Genomic DNA, 24,792 nt, shown 5'->3' with positions numbered 1-24,792 from the left:
GCCTCGGAGCTGAAATAAATGGTCTTTGTGAAAGTCTCAAGGTTGGAATTCAAGGTTGCTCCCGGAGGGTAGAAGAGGTTTTACGCGGTCATTTATTTGCTGTATCTCTGTCATACGTTCCACCTGCCGGCCACCCCTGGTCCCTTGCTTGCAGGATTCACCAGGGGTTTAAAAGGACTTCTATGATGGGACATTTTATTATCCGCCTTTCAATAAAGACTCAATTTCAATAAAGGCAATTTATTGTATGTCTACTTTCAGAAAACTATACTTTGCCAGAAATTGTTCTTGAGATGATATGAATAATCTCTTAAAATGATATTAATCAGACAACCGCACCACTGTTCGTAGCTACTGTTTGATTTAGTGATTGACAGTGTCTATAAAGACCCTGTAAATAATGTTTTAAGCTGACAGTATCACAGAAAAAGAAGCAAAGAAAACAAACACTATATTATGCCAATTTTAATCCATTTAACTGACCTTTGCATCCTGAAAGCAAGTTTTTACACTGCTCCCTACAGTAGGGCAGAGCATTGGTGAGTTGGAGACGATGTTTACTGTGTATGGCCATTTCCATTTTAACAAATGGAGTGTGGCCATTGCTGGGTTACCAATAAGAAGGGAAATTATTTAAAAATTCATTATTTAAATCAAAGATGATTTTTTCTCTATTTCGTACATAAATCTGGAAGAAAAAAACATATTTGACGCTTTAGATGCAACAAGAATGTGATGGTACCAGTCTCCGAATTAGAGTTATGTTAAAAGGAATCTTTAAAGCCTCTGACCTGGATGTGGGAGGGTTCAGCCTGTTACCAGTCAACATTGTATTGCTCTCTAGCGCCCCCCTTGACTTCCTCCAGTTCAATTCTATGCAAGTTTAGCTGTTTGCTGTAGTGTGAGAAGCAGGCTGGTGACACCACATGTTTGGGAGGAGATCTACAGATGTAGCCCCTGAGAGCAGCAAGGGATTAGGGATAAGCACAGCTGCAGGTAGAAATTGCACAATTATTGTGGGATTGGGTCACATTGGGTGACCAATTTTTAAGTCGTTAAAAAATGTATTTCACCAAAATCAAGGTTTTATAATTGTTTTAGTTTAGTATTTGGTGCATCCATCTGTGGCAAGAATAACAGCATGGAGTCTTTTCCTGAAATGCTTGGTTAAGGATCCTTGTAAGAACCTTTACATTCTTGGTTTTGCCCTCTTCAGTTTAGCCCTCAGGTTATGGATTGGATTGAGATCCGGCATCTGATACGGCCATTGCAGAACATAGATTTCATTGTCACAGAACCATTTCTGTGTGGATTTTGAGGTATGCTTTGTAACATTGTCAATCGCTTCTATGATGGAAAAATAGACTTTTTGACACAGAGAAGTGAAAGTCCACCTTGAGTCCAAACTTCAGTGTCTAAAAAATAGACTTTTTGACACAGAGAAGTGAAAGTCCAGCAGTTCCACAGTGGAGGACTGACACACCCTGTCTTTAGCTTCACATATTTTCTTCCACTTCCTGTATATTGATTGACAGCTCAGCCTGCTCCACTTTCAGGATGACAGATGTCGTAGCACAGGAAATTCCATAACAAAAGATCAATATTAGACTCTGGGCTTTCTGGAAATTAATAATGTGGGAATTGTACAACTTGGGGACCTCTGGTAACATGGAAATTACACTGAAATTCTCACTCTTTCCCATGGCATAGTTTGGTTTATTAGCTAAGCCTTGTCTCTTTACAGTAATCATTTAGCACTATATAGTGGGCACATAGAACATCTATCTGCATGTACAGCAATTCGAAGTAAATCGATTCTCTGCAATCATTCTCTACAAATTATTTTTGTTATGACTGTTAAGTTGTATGTTTGGCGCCTGCATTTTTCACTAATGGATTTTCTTCAGTGACAAGGTGCACACCCTCTCAGCACCGAAGACCCGATCAATTACACTGGCCACTTTATAATTTCATCAATTAAGAATGTGACCGCTTTCTAAAGGAACCTCTCGATAGGTCACACATTAGAGACAAATAAAGCATTTGCTGATCTGAAAATCATCGGGCCAGGGAAGCTGGGCGGCTCATCCAGTTAAGGCACTCACTGATCGTGTGTATGTCCACAGTCTGGAATTGAACACATCGCTAACTATGGCCTGCAGCTCCGCTGGGCGATGCATGATTGCCGTTAGCATTGCTACAGTGTCTTATGTCTCACCAGTGACCCCTGCTGACCAATCTGGCACCCACAATCCACCTGCCGTCTTCCTTTAACTTGTGTCTGTGACAGCCTGACTTGAGAACTGCAATGTGGCAAGAAGCTGTGGTGACCTCACATGCTTCAGAGAAGAGTGCCTCCAAACTGCCCGATCGATAGTGGAAGCTGCAGCAATGAGCATTCACATATAAATACACACATCTGGGGTTTCAAAATTGGGGCAAGGAGAAGAAGCACTAACACAACAAAAAATATTGAATATGGGATATTTTTTTCTTCGTGACATAACTTCCGCAAACAGTTATTTCACACATACTGTGGCCGTAAGGGGGTAAATCACCACTCAGTATTTAAGGTAAGAGCAGGTTACAGATTAGAGGTGTAAATTATGGCTTGAATGTACACCAGCTTACACTGGTGGGCTCCAGCACTGACTGAAAATCCCTGCTGTAAAACATGTACGCTCATAGCTTAGCAGGATCTACACATCTACTGATTTAGGAATGCTAATGATAAAGGAATGCTAATCGTATTGGATCACTCCTTACACTCCTTACAAAAAGTCACAACTGACTACACTAAAGCATTGGAATGCAGCTAACACAACCATTGGCGAGAAACCTTCCCCCAAATCAATTACCAAGATTAAGGTTCTATAAGCTGTCCATGAATGCCACAGGAAAATGCTTCTATTAAGGTTCAGTACCTGTCTAAATTATACACAAATGGGATGCGCAAAAAGGGTGTTAGCCAATCGTATACGAAGAGGGCGGAGTTACATATTTGACCAAGGAAAGTTCCGTGAACGCAGCGCAGCGTCCTTACGGCTCGGCATTTCAGCACCACAGAGTGGACAGTGACCATTCGAAAGCCCTCTGACAGACAAGGGCAAAACATACTGTAAATCAACTGCGTGCTCCAAGTTTATAGGCAAGACTGCACAACACATGCACCTTGTCCAGTTTAAATGTGTAAAAAAAGATGCCGTGCAGGCAGATTAAGCAGGAAGAACGGCCCTCTTGGCCACAGCTGCCATTGAGCAGAAAATACACTGTGATCACTTTATTAGGTAAACCTGTACACCAGCTTGTTAATGCAAATATTTCATCAGCCAATCATGTGGCAGCAACTAAACGCATAAAAGCATGCAGATGTGGTTCAGCTGTTTTTCAGATCAAATGTTAGAATGGGGAAGAAAAGTGATCTTAGTGACTTTGACTGTGGAATGATTGTTGGTGCCAGACAGGGTGTGTATCTCAGAAAATACTGATCTCCTGGGATTTATATGAACAACAGTCTCTAGAGTTTGCAGAGAATAGTGCAAAAAATTAAAAATAAAAAAAAACATCCAGTGAGCAGCAGTTCTGTGGGCGGAAACACGTTGTTACTGAGACAAGTCAGAGGAGAAGGGCTAGACTGGTCGAAGCTGATAGGCATGTGACAGCAACGCAAATAACCACACATTACAACAGTGGTATGCAGAACAGTATCTCTGAACACTCAGCACTACAGAAATAAGTCAAAAAAAATACCCAATAAAGTTCTCACTGAGTGTATATGACACACAATGATATTATTTAGCCATCCCACCAGGGAGAATAAAATACATCCTGGACTGATATTTTTTTATTCCAGCCTAACATAAAACTAAAGGGCAATGATTCAATTCAAAATATAGACTAAAGCATACGTACACCAATGAAACAAAACATTATGACCACCTGCCTAATATGCTGTTGGTCCTCTGAGAGCCACCCAAACAGCTCTGACCCATCGAGGCATGAACTCCACAAGACCTCTGAAGGTGCCCTGTGGTATCTGGCACCAGCAGCAGCAGATCCTTTAAGTCCTGTCAGTTGCGAGGTGGAGCCGCCGTGGATCAGACTTGTTGTTCCAGAACATCCCGCAGATGCTCGAACTGATTGAGATCTGGGGAATTTGTAGGCCAGGGCATTGCTCAGAGCATCACACACAGACACTGGCTTGTCTTCTTCCCACAATGCATCCTGGTGCCACATGAACACGTATCACATGACGTAAGAGAAAATGGGACTCATTTGACCAGGCGACTTTCCAGTGCCGACGCTCGCGAGCCCATTGTAGGCACTTTCCACGGTGGGCAGTGGTTAGCAGGGTGTGATGCAGGGTTGTGACACCTCCCTCCCATAACCATCATTAAAATTTCCTACAAATTGTGCCACAGTAGCCCTTCTATCGGTTCAGACCACATGAGATAGCCTTTGTTGCCCTCGCGCATCAATGAACCTTGGGCACCAAACACCCTGCCACTGGTTCAGGGTTTGTCCCTCCTCGGACCACTGTGGGTAGGTACTCACCACTGCCGACCAGTGCCCCACAAGTTCTGCCATTTTAAACATGCTGTTTAAACAGACCCAGTTGTCTGGCCATAACGATTTGGCCCTTGTCAAAGTCGCTCAGGCCTGCCCACATCAGCTTCTCAGGGTCCTGGCAGAAGCAACCCAGATTTCCTGGTACATTGCTGAATTCATTGTGCCATTGATCTTAAGTAGTGCCCATGGACCACTGGCAGCAAAACATCCATTCAATATGTTTTATGCCTTTTTATTATTGCCCCTACAGTGCCTAGTGGTATGTATAACCGTTTATGTATCTTTTCGTACCCATTTTCCAACTTGTGATGGTCAATTACCATCTGTGTCTTCTGAATTGACAGTTCTTTGGATTTTCCCATGATGATTGTTGACAAAGGGATTTTGCATGTTTGTTACCTCATTTGTATTCTCTAGGGAAACAGGAAGTGATGGAATGACACAATATAGTTATTTTAGACTGAGATTAACTAAATTAAGTACAAGTGTATTGCCAATTTCACTTTGTTACATTTTATCTACAATAATTTTTAGGGGTGCCAATCATTTTGGCACCTGTAATTTTCAGAAAAAACTAAATAAAAAACATTGAAACATGACAGTAAATGTATTGAAATATTTTCCCATATGTTTCAACATAAAATATATATCATGATCCATGTTGTTTATTATATGCAGCCTTTCCCCCCCCCCATTTTTATTAAAGGTGCAAATTATTCTGGAGCCCTGTCTATTCAGAGGCAAAGCACATTTCATCACATTTCAACTCCTGTGTGTGCGCGTGTGTTTACAGTGAGTCCATAATGTTTGGTACAAATACAGATTTCTTCATACATTTTGTTTTCACCATATAGAATTCCTGACTTGAGAAAGTTTCAGCTCCAAAATCTGCTGCATTGAATACTGAGTTGTATAAGCTAATTATATGTCAAATGTAAGCTATGTTAAATTACTTCACATAGCCTAAGCCCATCTGCTAAATCTATGTAGTCTATTGATGTGCGGCAAGAAGTAAACATATTTTTGCATCACATACTGGAGAGTGTTCCAACTAAACGATTAAATGTACTTAATCATCAGAATAAGAGTCACAATTTATCCCACTTGAAGGAAAGGGTCTTTTATTGTGAACCTCTCTATTTCCATCAGTGGCTAGATGGCAGGTTGTTTTCCACATGTCAATTGGCACAACCCCACGTGTCCCCACAGGGTGCCCAAACACTTCATCATTTCCAGTGCTGCCATTGTGATAATCCCTTGAGATACTATACCCTTGTGTTTGTGGATCAAGGAAAGATTGCTTACTTCTCTTACCCATAACAGACTTGGAAACGCTTCTAACGGTTTGAGCAGGAAGCCCTAAAGGCCCGGACACACCAAACCGACGGTCGGCCGTCGGACGTCGGTGGCGCCCTGTCGGCCGAGTCTTTCCGGTGTGTCCCGCACGCCGACACTCCGTCGGCGTGTTTCGGAGCCTTCGGACGTCGGTGAGAGCTCTCTCATCGACGGCTCCGGGGGCTCCGACGCCGACCGTGGGTTTGGTGTGTCCGGGCCTTAACTGTTCACATGGCCAACGATCTTGCAAATCCCGGATTTAGACTAATCAAAATCGACTATTGTGGAACAAGCACGAGTTGTATGACCGTTGACCGTTCATAATCGGCTATGAATCATTTAAGTTTAGGGCAAAATGTGATTTGCGCTTCTCATTTCAACTTCGCGGGCTTAATTAACCAACCTTCTGAATTGAAAAACTGCGCAGATGTCTGCCCCAGGCAGAAAAGGTGCCCAGCTCACAATCTGTGTCAACTGCTTTTTATTTGTCAGTTTGTTACTAGTCTGAAGGCCAACTAATTATTTTCGCGCATAAGAAATCTTGTAATTCCCAGTAAGTGACATTATGTAATTCTAAATAAACAAATTATTTATCCCGATTAAATAACATCTCTCTATTTTCAAAAGGTCAGAAATGAAAGGTAGCCGTAACTTTGTTCCACCAACACAAGCTTAGTCATCGTTTGGATTGGAGGGACACTTTGATTCCAAAAAAATCAATAAAGTTTATGGATGTGGTAAGGTTTGAAGAATGTGGTATGTATATTCTTTGAGGAAGACGTTAGCAATCGATTTATGTGGAGGGAAAACAACAGTATATGATAAAACATTACATGTCCAAAGACGTGTTGCTTAGTTTTTCACATGATGGCTTTGATATTGATTTAGAGCAATATTTAAATTTCACCTCGACGGCTTGTAGCTATAAAACCTTTAAGATCTTGAGATTTACAGCGAGCAGGCGTTGTATATTCTATGTGTGGGCCATGCAATGGCAGTAGACCACTGTGTGTCCCTCGTCATGTCGAAAGCACTTGTTGCTTGTAATCTGCACCATTAATTATACAGAGGACATTGGAGAGTGAGAGGTGTGTTTTCTCCAACTAATCAACACCTTGCCTGGGGAAACGAAAGAACGGGGGAAATCATTACAGCGACCTACGAGTCTTCTTCTAAATATAGCTGGAGTTTGCCGCCCCACGGCGCTTTCAGCAGGTTCGCGATAATAAAACGTTCCAAACATATGAGGTGAAGCGCAACATGAGAAGGGAAAAGGGGAACTCAAATATGTCCAAAATCGCCTGGAGGGACGGGGGGACGGTTTGAATGCTGAAACCCTGAGAGAACTGCTGACTACGTCCTGTCTTAAGTAAAGTGCCCCTAAAATTAGGCGCGACACGTCACTACACCAATTTCTCTTTCAAGCACTTAAATCTACACGGAAAAATGTTCAATGTTCAGCCAAAATAAATCTAGATAGAATAACCTTGTGCTCTGATGTATAGTTCATTTTCACGTCTTTGGCCTCCCCAAATATAATTTTTTTCTCACCACTTCTGGAATAGCGTAGGGGTATCCAGATGACAGTTTAATCACCTGACCAATATTCATTGTCACTAACATGATAACTACCACAGATAACTATTGTTTCCGTTCGTCGGTAAAGTCGGCAAAGACAACAAAATAGCATACTAGTTTTTTTAACTGGGCTTGTTCCATTTAAATTCCTGCAGATTTGGTACATCTATTTTAACGGTGCGCAATTGCTGCCTGCCTCAGCAGACGCGTAATCTGGCTAAACGAAGACAGCTAGAAAGAGAAAAGGGAAAGGGCGGGGGAAAGGGCCAACACTCAGCTCACTGTTAGAGATACAGCCAGCTCCCCCCGAGAGCAAGAGACCATAATCTCTAAATTAACACACGGAATGAGATGGAGCCCTCGTGCTCCAAACAAGGGAGCGCGCACAGAGTACGGGATGGAGAGGATCGGGAAACAGAAAGCGCGTGATACTAATTTGATCTAAGTGTTCAGAGGAAAGAAGGCGAAAGCACATTAGGAAATACTATTTCCGTTATTACAGTTTCATTTTTATCCCACAAGGAGACTGAAAACTAATCAAATGAGAAATTGCAATGCAAAGTGGAGATCGTGATACGAGTCAACATAAGAGTTGGAAGTAGACATACAACCAACAAGAGTTGTTTGAAACTTGGAGCACAGACGGAGCCATGCATTTTATAATGAGAATGTCTCTCACCAAATGCTTTCATATGATGAGTATCCTGATCGCTCTGTACGCTTTTCCAGGTAATTTTGTTAAGTACATTCTTCGTAAATTCTTTTAAAAGATAAAGCTACAGCCTACGCTGTTATATACAAGTAAACATGCATGCTAAATAGCTGTAAATGTAAATGGTGCGTTTGGTCTTTCTGTTGGATTTTTCAATTCAGTCATTGGCTATATATGTCAGAAAAGAAAGGATTCCGGAGTTTATGATTTTAAAAAATCAATGCATAATAAATCAGACTGGGCTATAATTGAGTTTGTATTTGAAAAATTCCAGTCGCTTTCAATTTTGTGCGCTTATGCAAGTTCCTCCAAAAAGACAGGTGAGGTTAAAACATCTGAATTGAAATGAATTGACAGCCGAAGGATAATAACAGCATTATGCTTTTACTCGTTATAAAGTGTTATGCTGTTTTGTGCTGTCCGAGCAGACGGAAATATTGAAATTACATTAATCCCAAATATGATGTAATTTTCGCTCCCCATCCTGTTCCATTCTGAAACTTGCGTAAAGTCATCGACGTAAATTCATCCCCTATGCAGTTTTAAAAAAACAAAAAAACATTTCCCCTTAACATGACCACTACATAATCTTATTTGTTTATATTTATATATATATATCTGTTTATGCTGCACTTTTTGCCAAAAAATAATGCTTCTTTCACTGCTGAAATTAAACTGCTGCTGCGACTGATAGACTGTACATTTCTGAAATCTACGCCAGCTAGTGGTAAAATATTGTTACTGCAAGAGCCGTTCACTCCGTAGCTTCAGAGTCTACCAGACCTACAGCCACAAGGCTTCCGGGCCACATATCAAAGAGGGGTTCATTATCAAATGCATTTCACCTGCTGCTGCTCTCAAAGCAATGGAATCAGTGGACTACAGCTCCGATTTTTTTTTTTTGTCAGACAAACTGAGTTGTATAGGAATGCAATATTGCTGAGGCTCAGTTGTAACAACAAAGGTAGATCAATGTAGGTAGAATCAATCCAATGCATTTGCAGATAGCAGTAAACACAAAATGCCAGAAAAGTTAAGGAATTATTCATCCACAGTGAATAATGGGTAGGGACTTTGGATATGTTATCTGAAAGAGACTCAGATCTATGAACTGAAAATTGAAAATCAAAAGGACTTTGAAACCAAATTAACAATAAAGAAAGCATGGTTCAGTGTTGGATTCAGCAGACTGGAACTGGACAGACGTATATTCAGCTTGTTCATTTAAAGTGACTGTAAAGTGGTTGAATATTTTTTAAATTATCACAGTGAGATGCATCCACTATACATCCACCAAATATCTATTAAATGTAATGTAAATAACTAGTAGTAACACACATCCACTGTACCACCATGCACCCACGTAGCTCATGCTACAAATCTCTCTATACAAATCTCATGAAACTATGGGAGGAGATATGCAATGAGACTAAAACATTTATTGGCCATTAGGTCAGGGAATTGTTTATGTCATCAAGAACCCTGACCCAATAGCTCAGACCCTCGTATTAAATTGAACTCCACCCATTCAATACCCATATAGGAATAGATTGAAATGTTTAGACTGATATAAGTTGACACTGCAATGCATTTGATTACTCTAATTTTGTGGATACTTAACACATACCATAATAATGCCATTCAATGTAGTTTGAAGCCATTAACAAATTCACATTTACAGTCAATTTAAATCGCATATTTTGGGTAACTTTCCCTTGATTTGTATTGTCGCCATATTACAAAAATTATTAAGTTATCACGAAATGTATACTAAATGGCAAGCTCTTACTTATCGAAAAAGTAGGTGACTTTACTGTGTTATTCAATTAAGCTCCAGATTTCTGCACATAATCGTATGCTGATCGCATCTTCATTTCAGAAGTTGTCAGCTAAATATGCCTGAATTATAAAACTGTGAAATCTCTCCTTTGAATATGTTAATTTGTTTGGCTGTTGTATTTAGCTTGTGTAATATGCCTGTGGAAATATTACTCATTTTACAGAGTATTTGTTCCACAGCTCATTGCCAGATCGACTGGCATACCCACACAGGCCGGTGATGTCTAATAAATAAACTGGAAACAGGCCCAAGCCTGAAATGAACAGTTCCTCTTTCATAGTCAATCTTCATAAATTGGGACTAGAGAAAATATACATTTATTCATCAATGCAAGAGCTTGTGAAATGCACCAGGAAAGTTATTCAGGGCTTAAGCATACACTCAGTGAGCACAATAAGGTATTTATTTGACTTATTTTTTAGACTTATTAAGTCTAAGTCTGCTGCAGTCTATCTACTTAAGAGTTATGATGTGTTGTGTGCTCAGAGACGCTCTTCTGCATACCACTGTTGTAATGTGTGGTTATTTGCGTTACTGTCACCTTCCTGTCAGCTTTGACCACTCTGGCCATTCTCCTTCGTGTTTCTGCCCACAGAACTGCCGCTCACTGGATGTTTTTTGTATTTCTCTGCAAACTAGAGACTGTTGTGTGTGAAAATCCCAGGAGATCAGCAGTTTCTGAGAGACTCAATCCACCCTGTCTTAGATGATCACATGCATAAACAGTAATTCCTAATTCCTAATTCCCAATGAAGTGCTCAGTGAGTGTATGTGTCACCTGTCCCTCAAGGTAAATATTTGACATTGGTCCGCCCTTTTTTATTTCCATTCCATTAGAATGAGAATCTCCCCCAACAGTGGAAATCTCCAGCCAAAACAAATTATTATCTTCTTTATGTCAGAAGTGGAGGAAAGCTTGAATTTAAAAGTGCTTTAAAAATAACCCAGATCCTGTATCCTTCCTCTTGATTGGAACCCTTAGTTTGGATGCCTGTAACTTTCCCATCGTGTTTGGGAAAACATCATATTTTTCTTAATTTGGTTCTGTACTCCCAAAATATTTGATTTGGAATCAAACAATTCACATGTGTAAATGAAAGCAGTCATGTGTGGTGCTTTGCTGCATATCTTTTGTATGTAATGAATACTTGAAGTCTGCCACCCATATAGATCACCAGGTGCTGCGTATCTTCTCTGGTGATGCTCTGCCAGGCCTATACTGCAGCCATCCTTCTGGGGGCTCGATGCCTTTTCTCTTCAGCAAATGAAAAACGTTCAATTTGATTGATATTGGGTGACTGACTTGGCCTGTCAAGAATTATCCAGTTTTGGGCTTTTTTGGAGAATATTTTGTTATTGATGAGAATAAAGGTGAAAGGCAATAATAGACAACACGCTTATATACAGTGGGCTCCAGAATTATTGGTACCCTTAACAAAACGTATAAACGCATGCATAAAACGTGCTATAAAATACAAAATAATACAGTTATTGACATACGGTTTATTTTCCAACATGCATAAAGTATTGCACTTTATTAATAAAGCACACTGCTTTGCACATGTTGGAAAATAAAGCTTGTCAATTTTGTATGCATATTTATCAAGGGTGCCAATAATTCTGGAGTCCACAGTATATACAGTATGAAACCATGTAGAATCTCTTTAGCAAGTCATAATTTATGAAGCCTGAAAGTTTGCTATCTTTGCAGGCCATGAGCTCTTCCCTTAAATTGGAAAAAAAGACTCCCACTCAGTGTATCCCCTGCCAATATCACCCACTTTAATGTGTCAGTTAAAAGCATTTCAGTCTCTTTGACCTTCTTCAGGGTTTTCTGTAAGTAATATCTGTAAAGACTGGCCAGGTGCTGTTGATTCACGCCTCACATTCAAAAAAACAAAAAATTGCACCCAGATGCAAGATATGACTGGTATTTCAATGTAGAATTTCAGTCCTGACCAAATTACTGTTTATGTTCAGTGAACTACTGCTTGCTTTTCCTTAAATTCCCTGACTTGCCAATTAAAATAGCTGTTCCCAAAGCTTCTCATTTCAAAAATCACCATCGCCTGGATAAGCATTATTTTCATGGAAATGTAAGCAGTGATATTCAATAACCTGACCTGGTTATGGAAGGTATTTGGATACCCTGACATCATATTGTTGTCTAACCAATGCGAGGGGAACTCAGTTGTACCAGGGACTGAAAACCTCATCTCTGCTCCTCCTCTGTAGTCTCTAGTCTGAAGAGGATACAAGCGCATGCTGAGGACAGGCTGATGAAGTCTCTCTTCGCCCGCTACAACAAGCTCTCCCGGCCCGTGGCCAACATCTCTGACGTGGTGCTGGTGCGCTTCGGGCTGTCCATCGCCCAGCTCATCGACGTGGTGAGGAACAAACCCTGCCAAACCACACCAAACCCTGCCTAAATGCACCAAACCCTGCCTAACTGTGCCGAACCCTGCCAAACCACACCAAACCCTGCCTAAATGCACCACATCATGCCTAACTGTGTCGACCCATGCCAAACCACACCAAACCCTGCCAAAATGCACCACATCATGCCTAACTGTGTCGACCCATGCCAAACCACACCAAACCCTGCCCAAATGCACCAAATCATGCCTAACTGTGTCGACCCATGCCAAACCACACCAAACCCTGCCTAAATGCACCACATCATGCCTAACTGTATCGACCCATGCCAAACCACACCAAACCCTGCCTAAATGCACCACATCATGCCTAACTGTGTCGACCCATGCCAAACCACACCAAACCCTGCCTAAATGCACCAAATCATGCCTAACTGTGTCGACCCATGCCAAACCACACCAAACCCTGCCTAAATGCACCACATCATGACTAACTGTGCCGAACCATGCCAAACCACACCAAACCCTGCCTAAATGCACCAAATCATGCCTAACTGTACCGAACCATGCCAAACCACACCAAACCCTGCCTAAATGCACCAAATCATGCCTAACTGTGCCAAACCATGCCAAACCACACCAAACCCTGCCTAAATGCACCAATTCATGCCTAACTGTGCCAAACCATGCCAAACCACACCAAACCCTGCCTAAATGCACCAATTCATGCCTAACTGTGCCGAACCATGCCAAACCACACCAAACCCTGCCTAAATGCACCAATTCATGCCTAACTGTGTCGACCCATGCCAAACCACACCAAACCCTGCCTAAATGCACCAATTCATGCCTAACTGTGCCAAACCATGCCAAACCACACCAAACCCTGCCTAAATGCACCAAATCATGCCTAACTGTGTCAACCCATGCCAAACCACACCAAGCGCAGCCTAAATGCACCAAATCATGCCTAACTGTGCCAAACCATGCCAAACCACACCAAACCCTGCCTAAATGCACCAAATCATGCCTAACAGTGTCAAACCATGCCAAACCACACCAAACCCTGCCTAAATGCACCAAATCATGCCTAACAGTGCCAAACCGTTCCTGTGCAAAAGTAATTATGCAGAGACTGTAGAGAGAGAGAGCGAGAGAGAGAGAGAGAGAAGGAGGGAGATAGAGAGAGGGGGAGAGAGAGAGAGTATTGACACAGTTACTATAGGGAGAAAGATTGACCATGTGGTTGACCATGCAGACCATCTAAATTAGCATGAGCAGCTTCGACAGTCTGTGCACCATACGGGGAGTGGATGTGGAATGTCTTCTGGGAGTAAAGCTTGCTCTTTGAGCAGGATGCATGTTTGAAAGGCGAGTTAACGACAACACACACACACCTGCTAAACATGGTATATCCCCAACTGAACTATATTCGTATGTTTGACAAACAATTAGAGTGCCTACTCAGGCTTTTCAGCAGGCTGCTCCCGCTGAAAATAGCGATCGCAGGCGGTCTCACTGGTGAGGTGAGTCGGCAGGCTGGAATAACCGCTGAAGTGTTCCCTCGAGTTTCCTCAATCAGCCGACCACCTGCCGGAAGCGTTTCTCCGTCCCATCCCAACCAGTGCGTCTGCCTCAGGACCCGTGAACTGTGATTTTAAAGTACATTACATTTCATTTAGCGGATGATTTTATACAACGTGACATACAAAATAGAGCATACCGAGGTCATTAGAACAACCTGAAGAACAGGTTGGATGAGACAAAATTCGGGAAGGTCTAATGGCCAATATGGTTAAGGAAAATGGAGATAATTTTACAGCTGTGGGCAAGGTACATTCCCATGAACTTGGCGAGCATTTAGTAACTAATACAGCTCATCCTGCTGATGTTTCCCAAGAGAGTATGCTTTTTAGAGGGGCACTAGAGCATGGAAGTCTGAGGAACATCATCAGCAAAGTTGAAACAGGCGAGAAACTACAGCTTGTGCAAACATCAGCATGGGGCAAGGGCAGCCAGTTTAATCATGAGTCGGGCTACATTTATAAAATTGCACAGGTTTTACACATAAACATATTGCGCTGTAAGCACAAAAGCAGGCGTACGGCCAAAAATATCCTGATTTTATACAATGCTGCGTATGTCCCATTAAGGTATCCTGCCCCATTAACTCCTACAGTTAACCATAAACAGTTAGTGGAATTCCCATTTACATGCACAATTTGCATATGAATCAGCTTGTCATTCAGATAATTTGTCAGGGAGAATGAGAACAGCAAACAAGCAGAAACTTCACGGAGTGTAAACTGAGACGTCACAGAGGAAGCAGCCAGGGTGTTTGGAGGAAATAGCTATGGCATGAACAATAAACTAAAATGTGTGGAGTTGGATATTAAAGTGATTGCATGCACAGGAAACCGTGTCCCTGATGATATGAAAATTTTTTGGACAGTGCGCATGCTTAAATATGTCCTTTCAGCCTGACACCAAAAAGACAATCAACTAAAGCCAAGATGTTCCTCTGACCATGATTATTAGAAAGCTGTGTACTTCCATATGAAGCAAAAGGATTTGAGTGAAACAGGTCTATAGCACATCTATCTGTGTTAAGTATCCGGTTGCCACATTGGTCATAGTTTGTGTAAACGTGTGCATGTTTTGAAGTCAAGTTTATTTTTATAAATCACAAATCTAAAGGGAAAGTGGTGTATACTTTTCTTTTGCACGTGCACAGTTAGAAATGAAATCCCTGTTTTTTCCGGTTTTTGTTCCCTGTCTGTACCTGCGACTCTCATTAGATTACATTGGCAGAAGCTGTTATCCAGAATAATGAACAGGAGGTGGGATGGCAGTGTTACTCTGTATAACAATAGTGCAGTATTACCAAGAAGTGTAATATTAACCTCAAAATAAATATCAATATGTATTGTAATAAAGGATGGTATGACAAGACAGATAACCAATTCTACGCAGCTACACAAAACAAGCAAGTAAAGGAAATAAAAAAGCAAGATTATCTAAAGGGCGTCAGGGGAACCATGGTGCAATCTCTGGTCTTAAATGCTGTGTAAATGGGATGTTTAAGCACTTCGTAGGTTTGACATAGCTTTACAACCGTGCAGTGAACAGACACATGCAGATTCTTCTGAATGTGAAGAGATATTCAAGACCACTGTTAGCAGGATCTTTATTGGCAATAAAGGCATATGGTTATGTTTGGCGGTATGGCTCTGTTCTGGAATCCCTTCCAAAACCAGCACCTCGAGGGGTATACACAGAACAGACCCAGCAGCAATGCAACCAGTCTTAATACATGGGGATGGAGCTGGGGCGGTGGAGGGAATTAACAATGCAGCGTGCAGCAAGCTTGCATGCAGGAGGAGCAGCTGAGTGAGTAGATGGAGGCTGTTTAAATAGACCACCATGTTGTGAGAATATACTGTGATAGGCGAACATCACTCAACTGAGTCATCAGCTGATTCAGCCGCAGCCAGGTTGACTTTCATAGCCTGCCAGAACTGCGCTCCGCTCCCTTTTTGTTTAAAACTGTCCTCATTCACGAATTACTTCCATTTTCATCATTGAGACTAGTCTCATAAGACTTTTTGAACTTGAGATGTGACAAAATTGTAACATTAGATTGCTTTTAGTATGGTGGGACGAACAACATTCCTACATTTACATGTAGTGTATTTATAGGAATGGGTATATCGATCACCATATTTTTTGGTCTTGTCCCCCCTCCCCCCAATTACAGCACTACAAGAGAAACTCTTTTACCAGGATTAAATCATTTCCCGTCTTCTGTTTTGCTCATGCAAGTCACAGGCCTGTAAGTCATAGGTATAATCTATTGGAGGTTGTAAAGACCTGACGTTATAAATTAACTATGACTGTGATTACACAGTTTTTAACCTGTCTTAACCCCACCCCCCTTACAAGGCACATTAAATAGTTATAAAAAATACAGGCTGGTTGACAGCAATGACACCTAGAAGCTATCCAGACCCAGAGTAAAGTAAATCAATTCTCTTCTCAAGGAGAAAGGCTTTATTGGATTGCTCTTGAAGTGTGAAAATGTCTGGGCAGATGGGTGAGCCTGGAGTTGACCTTCCTGTTTTGTGTTGTTTTTGTTTTATAAATAGGATGAGAAGAACCAGATGATGACCACCAATGTTTGGGTTAAGCAAGTATGTCTAGTAGCTCAACAATAAACAAACATGCTAACATTTATTGCAGTTATAATATGCAGTTCTACACCTAAAAATCATGCTAAGAAATATACATTTTCTGGAGTTCACTGATGATTTTAGAACAAAAAAACATGAAATGACAGAACTCGTTTCGAGTTACTTGAAGCGAAGTTGGGGCCATGCTGTTGATTCTGCTGAGCTGAGGGCATGCACATAAATTGGTATTTGCCAGCTTACATGGTCCCTCTCCTGTTCTGACATTATGTGGATGAGCGTCATTTGTCTTCTCCTTGTTTATGTCTCTCGTTACCGTTTCTGACAGGAGTGGAATGACTATAAACTGAGATGGAACCCGGAGGAATACGAGAACGTCACCTCTATCCGCATTCCCTCGGAGCTCATCTGGAGACCAGACATCGTCCTTTATAACAAGTACAGTCTCATTTCACGGATAATACAACCCTGGCGGCTCCTGTTGTTGAGTTCAGTCTGTGTCTATTTTAGGATGTTTGCACTTTGTCTCACTCCCCCAAACACTCAGCTTATCAATATCCTAATTTCCATTGAAATGCACTAGCAAAACGTCCTTCCAATGCGCTCCCTTTAAACTCACTCGCCGATAAACGAGAGGGTGCCATATGTGACTCGGAACTTCATGTTTAAAGGCCACGGGTGGAAATTACAGGTGTTTGCACTTTAACAGACATTTTTGCATTTTTCTTTTATCCACTGTGAAAGCAGTACAGTAGGTAAGGCTTGCGAAAAATGATATTTCGCAAAATTGAAGTTTGCATCTTCGCCACACGATGGGAGATGTTCCTTCGTTTTAATCCTATTTAATCCTTCGAAATGCTGAAGCTCCAGGCTGAGCCAGAGATCATCCTCCTGCCGTCCTGAGGGATGCGTCTCCACACCGTGCCAGCTCGAGTGATGTCCTGGTGTGGATCACTGAAGCTGCCGATGCCAAGCCGCTGAGCCCGCGGCATCTGCAGAAGGGAGTGCTGCGTACTCTGAGTGGGCTTCACGTCAGCTTGAACCGAGAAAATCTCAAAATCGCTGCTTGCTCCTTTAGTAATATCATGTCAGATGCGTGCTTTTGTTTGGGAATTTCCAACTCTCACCCACACTCTTTGTTTTCCCCTTAAAAGATGGGCACATCCAGGGACTGGCTCATTTTATTAAGGCACCGTGTCAGTGCCCTACCATCATATACCCTGCTCCTGCCAAATGGCTGAAGTTAAGTGGGTTTCGGCTTGGTTAGTACTTGGATGGGACTCCTCCTGGGAAAACTAAGTTGCTGCCAGAAGTGGCGTTGGTGGGCCAGGATGGGTTAAATTACCCCCAATGCCTCAGCACAGTGACAGGAACACCTTGGTGTAGGAGACATCATCCTTTGGAGGTCCTGTCTCTGGTCATTACAGATCCCATCACAAAGAGTAGGGGGTTCCCTGGTATCCCAGCTAAATTCCCAACCTAGCTCTTTCAACCTGCCACCTAATTGTCCACAGATTCGATTGGCAAAAAATTGTTATCTCCCTCCCAACCTCAGCTGTATGTGGTCAGGTGGGTGCTACACATTGGTGGTGGTTGAGCAAAGAAATGTAAAGTACTTTGAATTCCTACAAAAGGGCTATAAAAATGCAATGATTCATCTGTCTATCTATGCATGGCCCTCACTATCTGGTATCTGTTAAAGTACTGTTCTAGTCTGCAGACGAGCCCCACAGTCTGGTATCTTTTGAGGCACCGCGTTGCAGCGACCCCAATTGTTTCTGAATTGCATTTACGCCTACTGTTTAGTCTCTCTAGCCTGATGTGAAGAAATAAGCATTGCGTTAATTTGCCGATGGATTATTCAGATAGTTGGCACACTTGCTAATCAAGGAAAATGAGCCTAATGAAAACGGGTTGAGTGCCATCTACCAGCAACTTCATTGGAAGAAAGCATGCACAGCATGCAGGTCAAGCAGACAGGCATTGCTTTCTGTCAGTCATTGGGCAAAAAAAGCTAACATCTTAATGTCATGTATTACACTATTTCCAATGTGTGCATGTTTACAGTGAATGCCTTTGATCCCTGGAAACTGGGACAAAGATCCAGCATGGCTTAACGGAAACATGTACCTGTTCCAGTGCCGATGGAGACTTTGCAGTGACTCATCTGACCAAGGCGCACCTGTTCCACGACGGCCGGATCAAGTGGATGCCCCCGGCCATCTACAAGAGCTCCTGCAGCATAGACGTGACATTCTTCCCCTTCGACCAGCAGAACTGCACCATGAAGTTCGGCTCCTGGACCTACGACAAGGCCAAGATCGACCTGGTGAGCATGGCCAACAACGTGGACCAGATGGACTACTGGGAGAGTGGCGAGTGGGTCATCGTCAACGCGGTGGGGAGGTACAACATCAAGAAGTACGAGTGCTGCACGGAGATCTACTCCGACATCACCTACTCCTTCATCATCCGCCGGCTTCCGCTCTTCTACACCATCAACCTGATCATCCCCTGCCTGCTCATCTCCTGCCTGACCGTGCTGGTGTTCTACCTGCCCTCGCAGTGCGGCGAGAAGATCACGCTCTGCATCTCGGTGCTCCTGTCCCTCACCGTCTTCCTGCTCCTCATCACCGAGATCATCCCCTCCACCTCGCTGGTCATCCCGCTCATCGGCGAGTACCTGCTCTTCACCATGATCTTCGTCACCCTCTCCATCATCATCACCGTCTTCGTGCTGAACGTCCACCACCGCTCGCCGCGCACGCACAGCATGCCGCAGTGGGTCCGCCGGGTCTTCCTGGACCTGGTGCCCCGCGTCCTCTTCATGAAGCGGCCCTCCGCCGTCTGTAAGGACAACTGCAGGAAGCTCATTGAAATGATGCACAAGGGCCCGGCCTCCGTCTGGGCCCCGACGGCGCTCCCCGACGGCCCGGACGTCCTGGCCCCGCCCTCCCCCACCCCGTCCTCGCCGTCGCCTCCGCCCCTAAGCCACCCCTTGGAGGAGCACCTCCCGAAAACGCAGCTCCTGCTTACCTCCCCCTCCAGCCAGTACTCCCTCCTCCTGGAGGAGCCCACGCAGACGGCGTTCCCCACCACGCCGGGCCCCCTGCTCCGCCTCGGCCTGGACGAGCCCCCGGGGGGCCCCAATGCGCGTTCGCTCGGCACGCAGTGCGGGTTCGGTGAGGGGGCGGAGAACTCGTGCCACTGCCGCTCCCGGAGCGTGAAGCACGGCTGCCCCCATGAGGACTCCTCCCAGAGCGACGGCCAGGGTGGCAGGTCCCCCATCAGGTCCCCCTCTTTCCTTCGCCGGCCCCTGACCCAGGAGACGTCCTGCGGGGGGCCCCCGGACGCCGTGCTGTGTCCCGGCCGGACCTTCAACGTCTGCACAGCTGGCGACGGGCATCGCCTGCTCATGATGTCACCCCCCATGAAGCTGGCCATCGAGGGCGTGCAGTACATCGCCGACCACCTCCGAGCCGAGGACGCCGACTTCTCTGTGAGTAACCGCGGGCAACCACACCCTTCACTTTTCAGAGCCGTGGATCAGGCTCATTTCGTCAATTTAGCTCAGTTTATATTAAGCTGAAAACATGCCTTGTCATTTAATAATGCTTACATTACATTACAGACATAGTTAGATGCTCATAGCCAGACGGAATTACATACGTATGTGGAGAACATCAGAGTTAAAAAAGAAGCCAAATTATTTTAACAATGAATTTTAGTCAATTTACACTTGTCTGGCGCCACTGAACCTCCCTTGCAATCCTGGCACTTTGATTCCCCAGGTCATTACTGCAAGAGAGACCCATCCATCCATCCAGTATCTAACCAGCTTATTTCTGGTCAGGTCTTACATCCATCCATCAATTATCTTACCAGCTTATTCCAGGTCAGGGTCTTACATCCATCCATTTAATATCTAACCAGCTTATTCCTGGTCAGGGACACAGGGGTGCTGGAGCCTATCCCAGCATGCATTGCGCGAGAGGCAAAAATACACCCTGGATGAAGGTTGCCAATCCATTGGAGGGCATGCCATTCACTCACACCTACGTGCAATTTAGACTTGCAAAAGAGACCAACCTGGTGAAATAAAATTATGTTTAATCAGATTCGGGGTCCTGTTGTATAATTCATGGTCAATACAGAATTTTTTCAATGGTGAAATTAACAGGCAAATGCCTTTTAAGCCCAGGCAGTGGAGAGCCAGAAGAATTCTGCTAATTACAAGAGGAATGGGAAATGAATGAAAACAAATCATTAAAGTTAAGCCCATGGACAAAAAAAATTATAGAGTCAGCCACATCATTCCACATAATTACATCCTCACATCTATTTACTTGCACTGCACCTAGACAGGATCCTCAGAATTGGTCTTTGTTCAAAGCACACAGAGGGAAGGGGGATCTTCAAATTTGAGGAAAGTCTATTTATTCACACTACAGCAAGAGAGAGGGGATCCACAGATTTGGGGAGAGTGTACTCCCCTGTGCTTCAGAAATGACACAATCCGTCCCTGCATCACAGGTTACTATTATGGCACAGCTTGTGCTCTCTTGGAGGAGTAGTCTGTCCACTGCAATGGTCGTGTACTCAAGGTTTTACTTGGTCTAACAGAATACGAAAATACTGACCAACTGGATCCTTCCAATAGTGACTTGACAAACGTCAGGCTTTGGTTCAATTCAGTTCAATTTTATTTGTGTTCCACTTTTCGCAGAAGACGCTTCACAGAGTAACAGAAATGGTGACACTCATGGCCTGTAAAACCATAGGACCATGACAGGGTTTCTAAAAATAATGTTAATTTCTAGACTTTTCCCATGATTGAGCACTTTATGGCATATTCTAAAGAACAGGCATCCCTGCAGGAATTAGAAAAGTCAGCGTCAAATCTCTTTCCCTGAGGGAATAGACAAATGCAATGAATGGTGGGGGTGGGGGTGGGTGTAGGGGGGGTATGCATACTAACATGTCAATCCCACGAAGACAAAGGCAAAACACTGTTGACGTCAATGTTTTGACAGGAGTAGTGAGTGATGGGTGTGGAGGAGCTGGTGGCATCCTTTGTGAAAAACCAACCAGACGTGAAGTCAATTTAGAGAGGAAATCGAAGGCTTAGCGGAGGCGTTTCGAGGAGATACAAACATTGAGCTGTTTTATCACCTCTGTTGGCTGCATCTTAACTCCACTCCACTCCCATCCTCATACCCTAACACTCCTACGTTTTTGTATGTTTCGTTTTTTATGGTTTTAAGTTTCCCTTCTTATGGCTATATTATGTATGTATTCAGAACTTGCAGTTGGTTCTTGGTTATTATACTTAATTTGCATTAGGCTTTAGTGAAGTAAGGTTACATACAGGGTATCTTCTCGGGTATGGGAATGGTCTTCAAATTAATTGCATGTATTCAGCTGAATGAGCGCTTATGTTCCCAGATATTGTATGTGGTTCTGAAAAATAATGTCTGCTGAATTAATTTACTGCATCTTCCCTGCTTCCCCACTCAGGTGAAAGAGGACTGGAAGTATGTGGCGATGGTCATCGACCGCATATTCCTCTGGATGTTTATCATGGTGTGCATTCTGGGAACTGTGGGACTCTTCCTTCCTCCGTGGCTGGCCGGAATGATCTAGAATAATCTAAGTCACGGAGGAGCCTCCCCTCCATGGCCAAATTGAGAGGGGGTGGACAGGGAGACACAACCGGATGAATTATTCATAACTCCCCTATAGACAATATTCTTATGAAGGATCATTAGGGCACAGGTAAAGAATGATAATTGTACAGAATCTTTATTTATTTATGAAGTCACTTTTTGAAGAGTCGGGGTAGCAGAGAGGGCTGTATTCTGACTGAAGCTCTGAGTCACTGTCTGTCACGTACTGCTGTTTCCTGCACCACACCATACAGAATGCAGAATTCTTGGGGAGGCTCTGCTTTTGCTTTTTGAGTCTGGAACATTCTGCATCAATTCTCTTTGAGACCAAAATGCTGAAAGTGGACTCATTCCCCCAGTGGACTGATCCCCCTAGTGCTGTGCCTCCCAACCTCGGTCCTGGTGGCCCACTATGTGGGTTGGTTTCTATTCCAATCCAATCCTAGAATCTTAACAAGCTGCTTATGTTTCTCAATATATTTACTTTTCATTGAGAGAGGGATTATTTACCTTCCGAAGCCCCATTATGCCAGAAATAGCGCTGTAGGCCAAGAAGAATAAAAGTCCAATGCCCACATTGTGCTTACTGTGCTATATAGCAAACAATTGCATAAAAAGAGATAACAATAACAAATAGTACAAGCAATAAACAATAATGAATAGGCTACTAATTGGGTTGTTGAACTTTTGTTCCAGTTCTCATCATTTTCTGCCGTATTCATTATTTTTTATTACTTATTACATATTTAGAAAGGCTGCCAGTAATTCTAGAGCACTGTATCTGCATTAATGAGCTGGTGTACAGGTCTACCTAATAAAGTGGTCATTGAATGTATTTGAAAATGAATAAAACAATGGAGGCCAAACATAAACTCAACACAGAACGCACAGACTCATAGCCTTCCTCAACATGCTTGGAGAGTTTTTATTTTGTTGCCAATTGAAATGATTTATCTGACAGGCTCAAAGCATGAGAGCAATTCACTCTGAGCAACTGCACTAAACAGCCAGCGATAACTGCACATTGCTCCCTGCTGATCTGGATGGGGGAGACTGGACTCTGTTATTCACTAAACAGTTAGAGATAACAGTACACAGCTCCCTACTGATCTGGATAGGGGAGACTGGACTCTGTTATTCACTAAGCAGTTAGAGATAACAGCACACTGCTCCCTGCTGATCTGGATAGGGGGGACTGGACTGCAGGCTGCAAGCAGAGATAACTGCAGGCTGCAAAATGTAACTGATAAGGTAACCAGTCATGAAAATACACTGCCCACATAATATGACATTTTCCAGCATTTCTATATATAGTTTGATAAATAGTTTGGTTCTTTATAAACCTTGCTATCATTTATGATAATTTGGCCTTGAGTCTTGTTTTGCCTGTGGGCATTAGCAGCGGTTGGAAGGACTTTTTCAGCGCAGTGCCTCCAGCGAATGAAAACTCATAAACTCAGCCAATAGGGGTCATGTGCAGGGTGTTTGATGAACAAGACAGCTTGCTGGTATGCACCCAACATTGGTTGGCTCTGAGAAGTGATCACGATGATTCTCACATGAACCACATTTCAAAATGCATAGTGTTCTGCCTACATAGACAATGGAAGACAGTGAACAAAAAATGAAAATTTTGAAAATAAATGAAAAGTCGAAGTTTTTGGTTCAACTTAAATCATTTTCCAGATGCCCCTATGGGCTTTCTCCAGTCCACACGGAATGCAATGCACACACTCATACTTGAAGGGAAATGCTATATGCACTTTCTTCAAACTGGCTTTAAAATAACCCTGTGTGCAGAAATTGGACGGAACATTTGTAAAATATATGTTTAAAAAAAACTTTTATGGCTGAATATAATGCAGTTGGTAGAAATTGTGTTTGCTTAGCCAACATAGCCAAGCTGTTGATAGGCTGTGTGCATAGAAAAATGTCATAGAATGGCATCACAGATGGTAACATGATCAGGTTTTTTGCAATAAATATATTTCAAAATATATATTGAATCACTCACTGAATTGGACTGTTCCTATCCCATTTTCAGTCTGGGAAAACCCCCTCTCAATCACACCCTACATTTGCTAATAGTTATCTGTAAGATTTCTTCATGAATTTGTAAAATAAATGTATCCCCAAAACTGTAGGTTTTTGACCAAAACAGGTCTGCGTGTTTAAACTCGCAAATCTTGACAGTGTTTGACTGAAATGATAAGTGGGACTTCTGCTGTTATAGCCTATCCACTTAGATCACATGTCTTCCCCATTCTGACATTTGGTCTGGAAAACAGCTGAACCTCTAGACCACATCTGCATGCTTTTATGCATTCAGTTGCTTAACAAATATTTAATCAGCATATGATTGGCTGATTAAATATTTGCAGTAACAAGTTGGTGTACAGGTCTACTTAAAAAAGTGCTGACATATTGTATTATGTCTCTGCAAAACACCTCTATAGTCTGCAGCTAGGATCTCACACACTGTAATAATTGTATTCATCATCCTGCATTTGATTCCACAGAGAAGGGTCAA

At 42.9% G+C, this 24,792-nt stretch overlaps 1 protein-coding gene across 1 annotated transcript; it reads left to right on the top strand.

The window, feature by feature from the left end:
• The first annotated feature begins 7,763 nt into the window (after window positions 1–7,763).
• Window positions 7,764–23,146, top strand: chrna4b (cholinergic receptor, nicotinic, alpha 4b). The gene is made up of 6 exons (XM_061257445.1): window positions 7,764–8,211; window positions 12,270–12,421; window positions 16,555–16,599; window positions 16,925–17,034; window positions 18,736–20,095; window positions 22,114–23,146. The coding sequence occupies exons 1-6, from the start codon at window positions 8,133–8,135 to the stop codon at window positions 22,237–22,239; spliced, it is 1,872 nt and encodes a 623-aa protein (XP_061113429.1). The 5' UTR covers window positions 7,764–8,132; the 3' UTR covers window positions 22,240–23,146.
• Window positions 23,147–24,792: the final 1,646 nt, after the last annotated feature.

This window comes from Conger conger, chromosome 10, assembly GCF_963514075.1.
Source record: "Conger conger chromosome 10, fConCon1.1, whole genome shotgun sequence".
NCBI lineage: Eukaryota > Metazoa > Chordata > Actinopteri > Anguilliformes > Congridae > Conger > Conger conger.
The sequence above is the reverse complement of the archived record's forward strand: the minus strand, read 5'-3'. Positions and strand labels throughout refer to the sequence as shown.

What these genes read in the sequence shown, in the direction of transcription:
- chrna4b (XM_061257445.1), top strand. Translation starts at nt 8,133, where the DNA reads ATGCATTTTATAATGAGAATGTCTCTCACCAAATGCTTTCATATGATG. An exon ending in TCGCCCAGCTCATCGACGTG is followed by an intron (nt 12,422 to 16,554) that starts GTGAGGAACAAA and finishes TTTTATAAATAG; the next exon opens with GATGAGAAGAACCAGATGAT. An exon ending in CCAATGTTTGGGTTAAGCAA is followed by an intron (nt 16,600 to 16,924) that starts GTATGTCTAGTA and finishes CGTTTCTGACAG; the next exon opens with GAGTGGAATGACTATAAACT.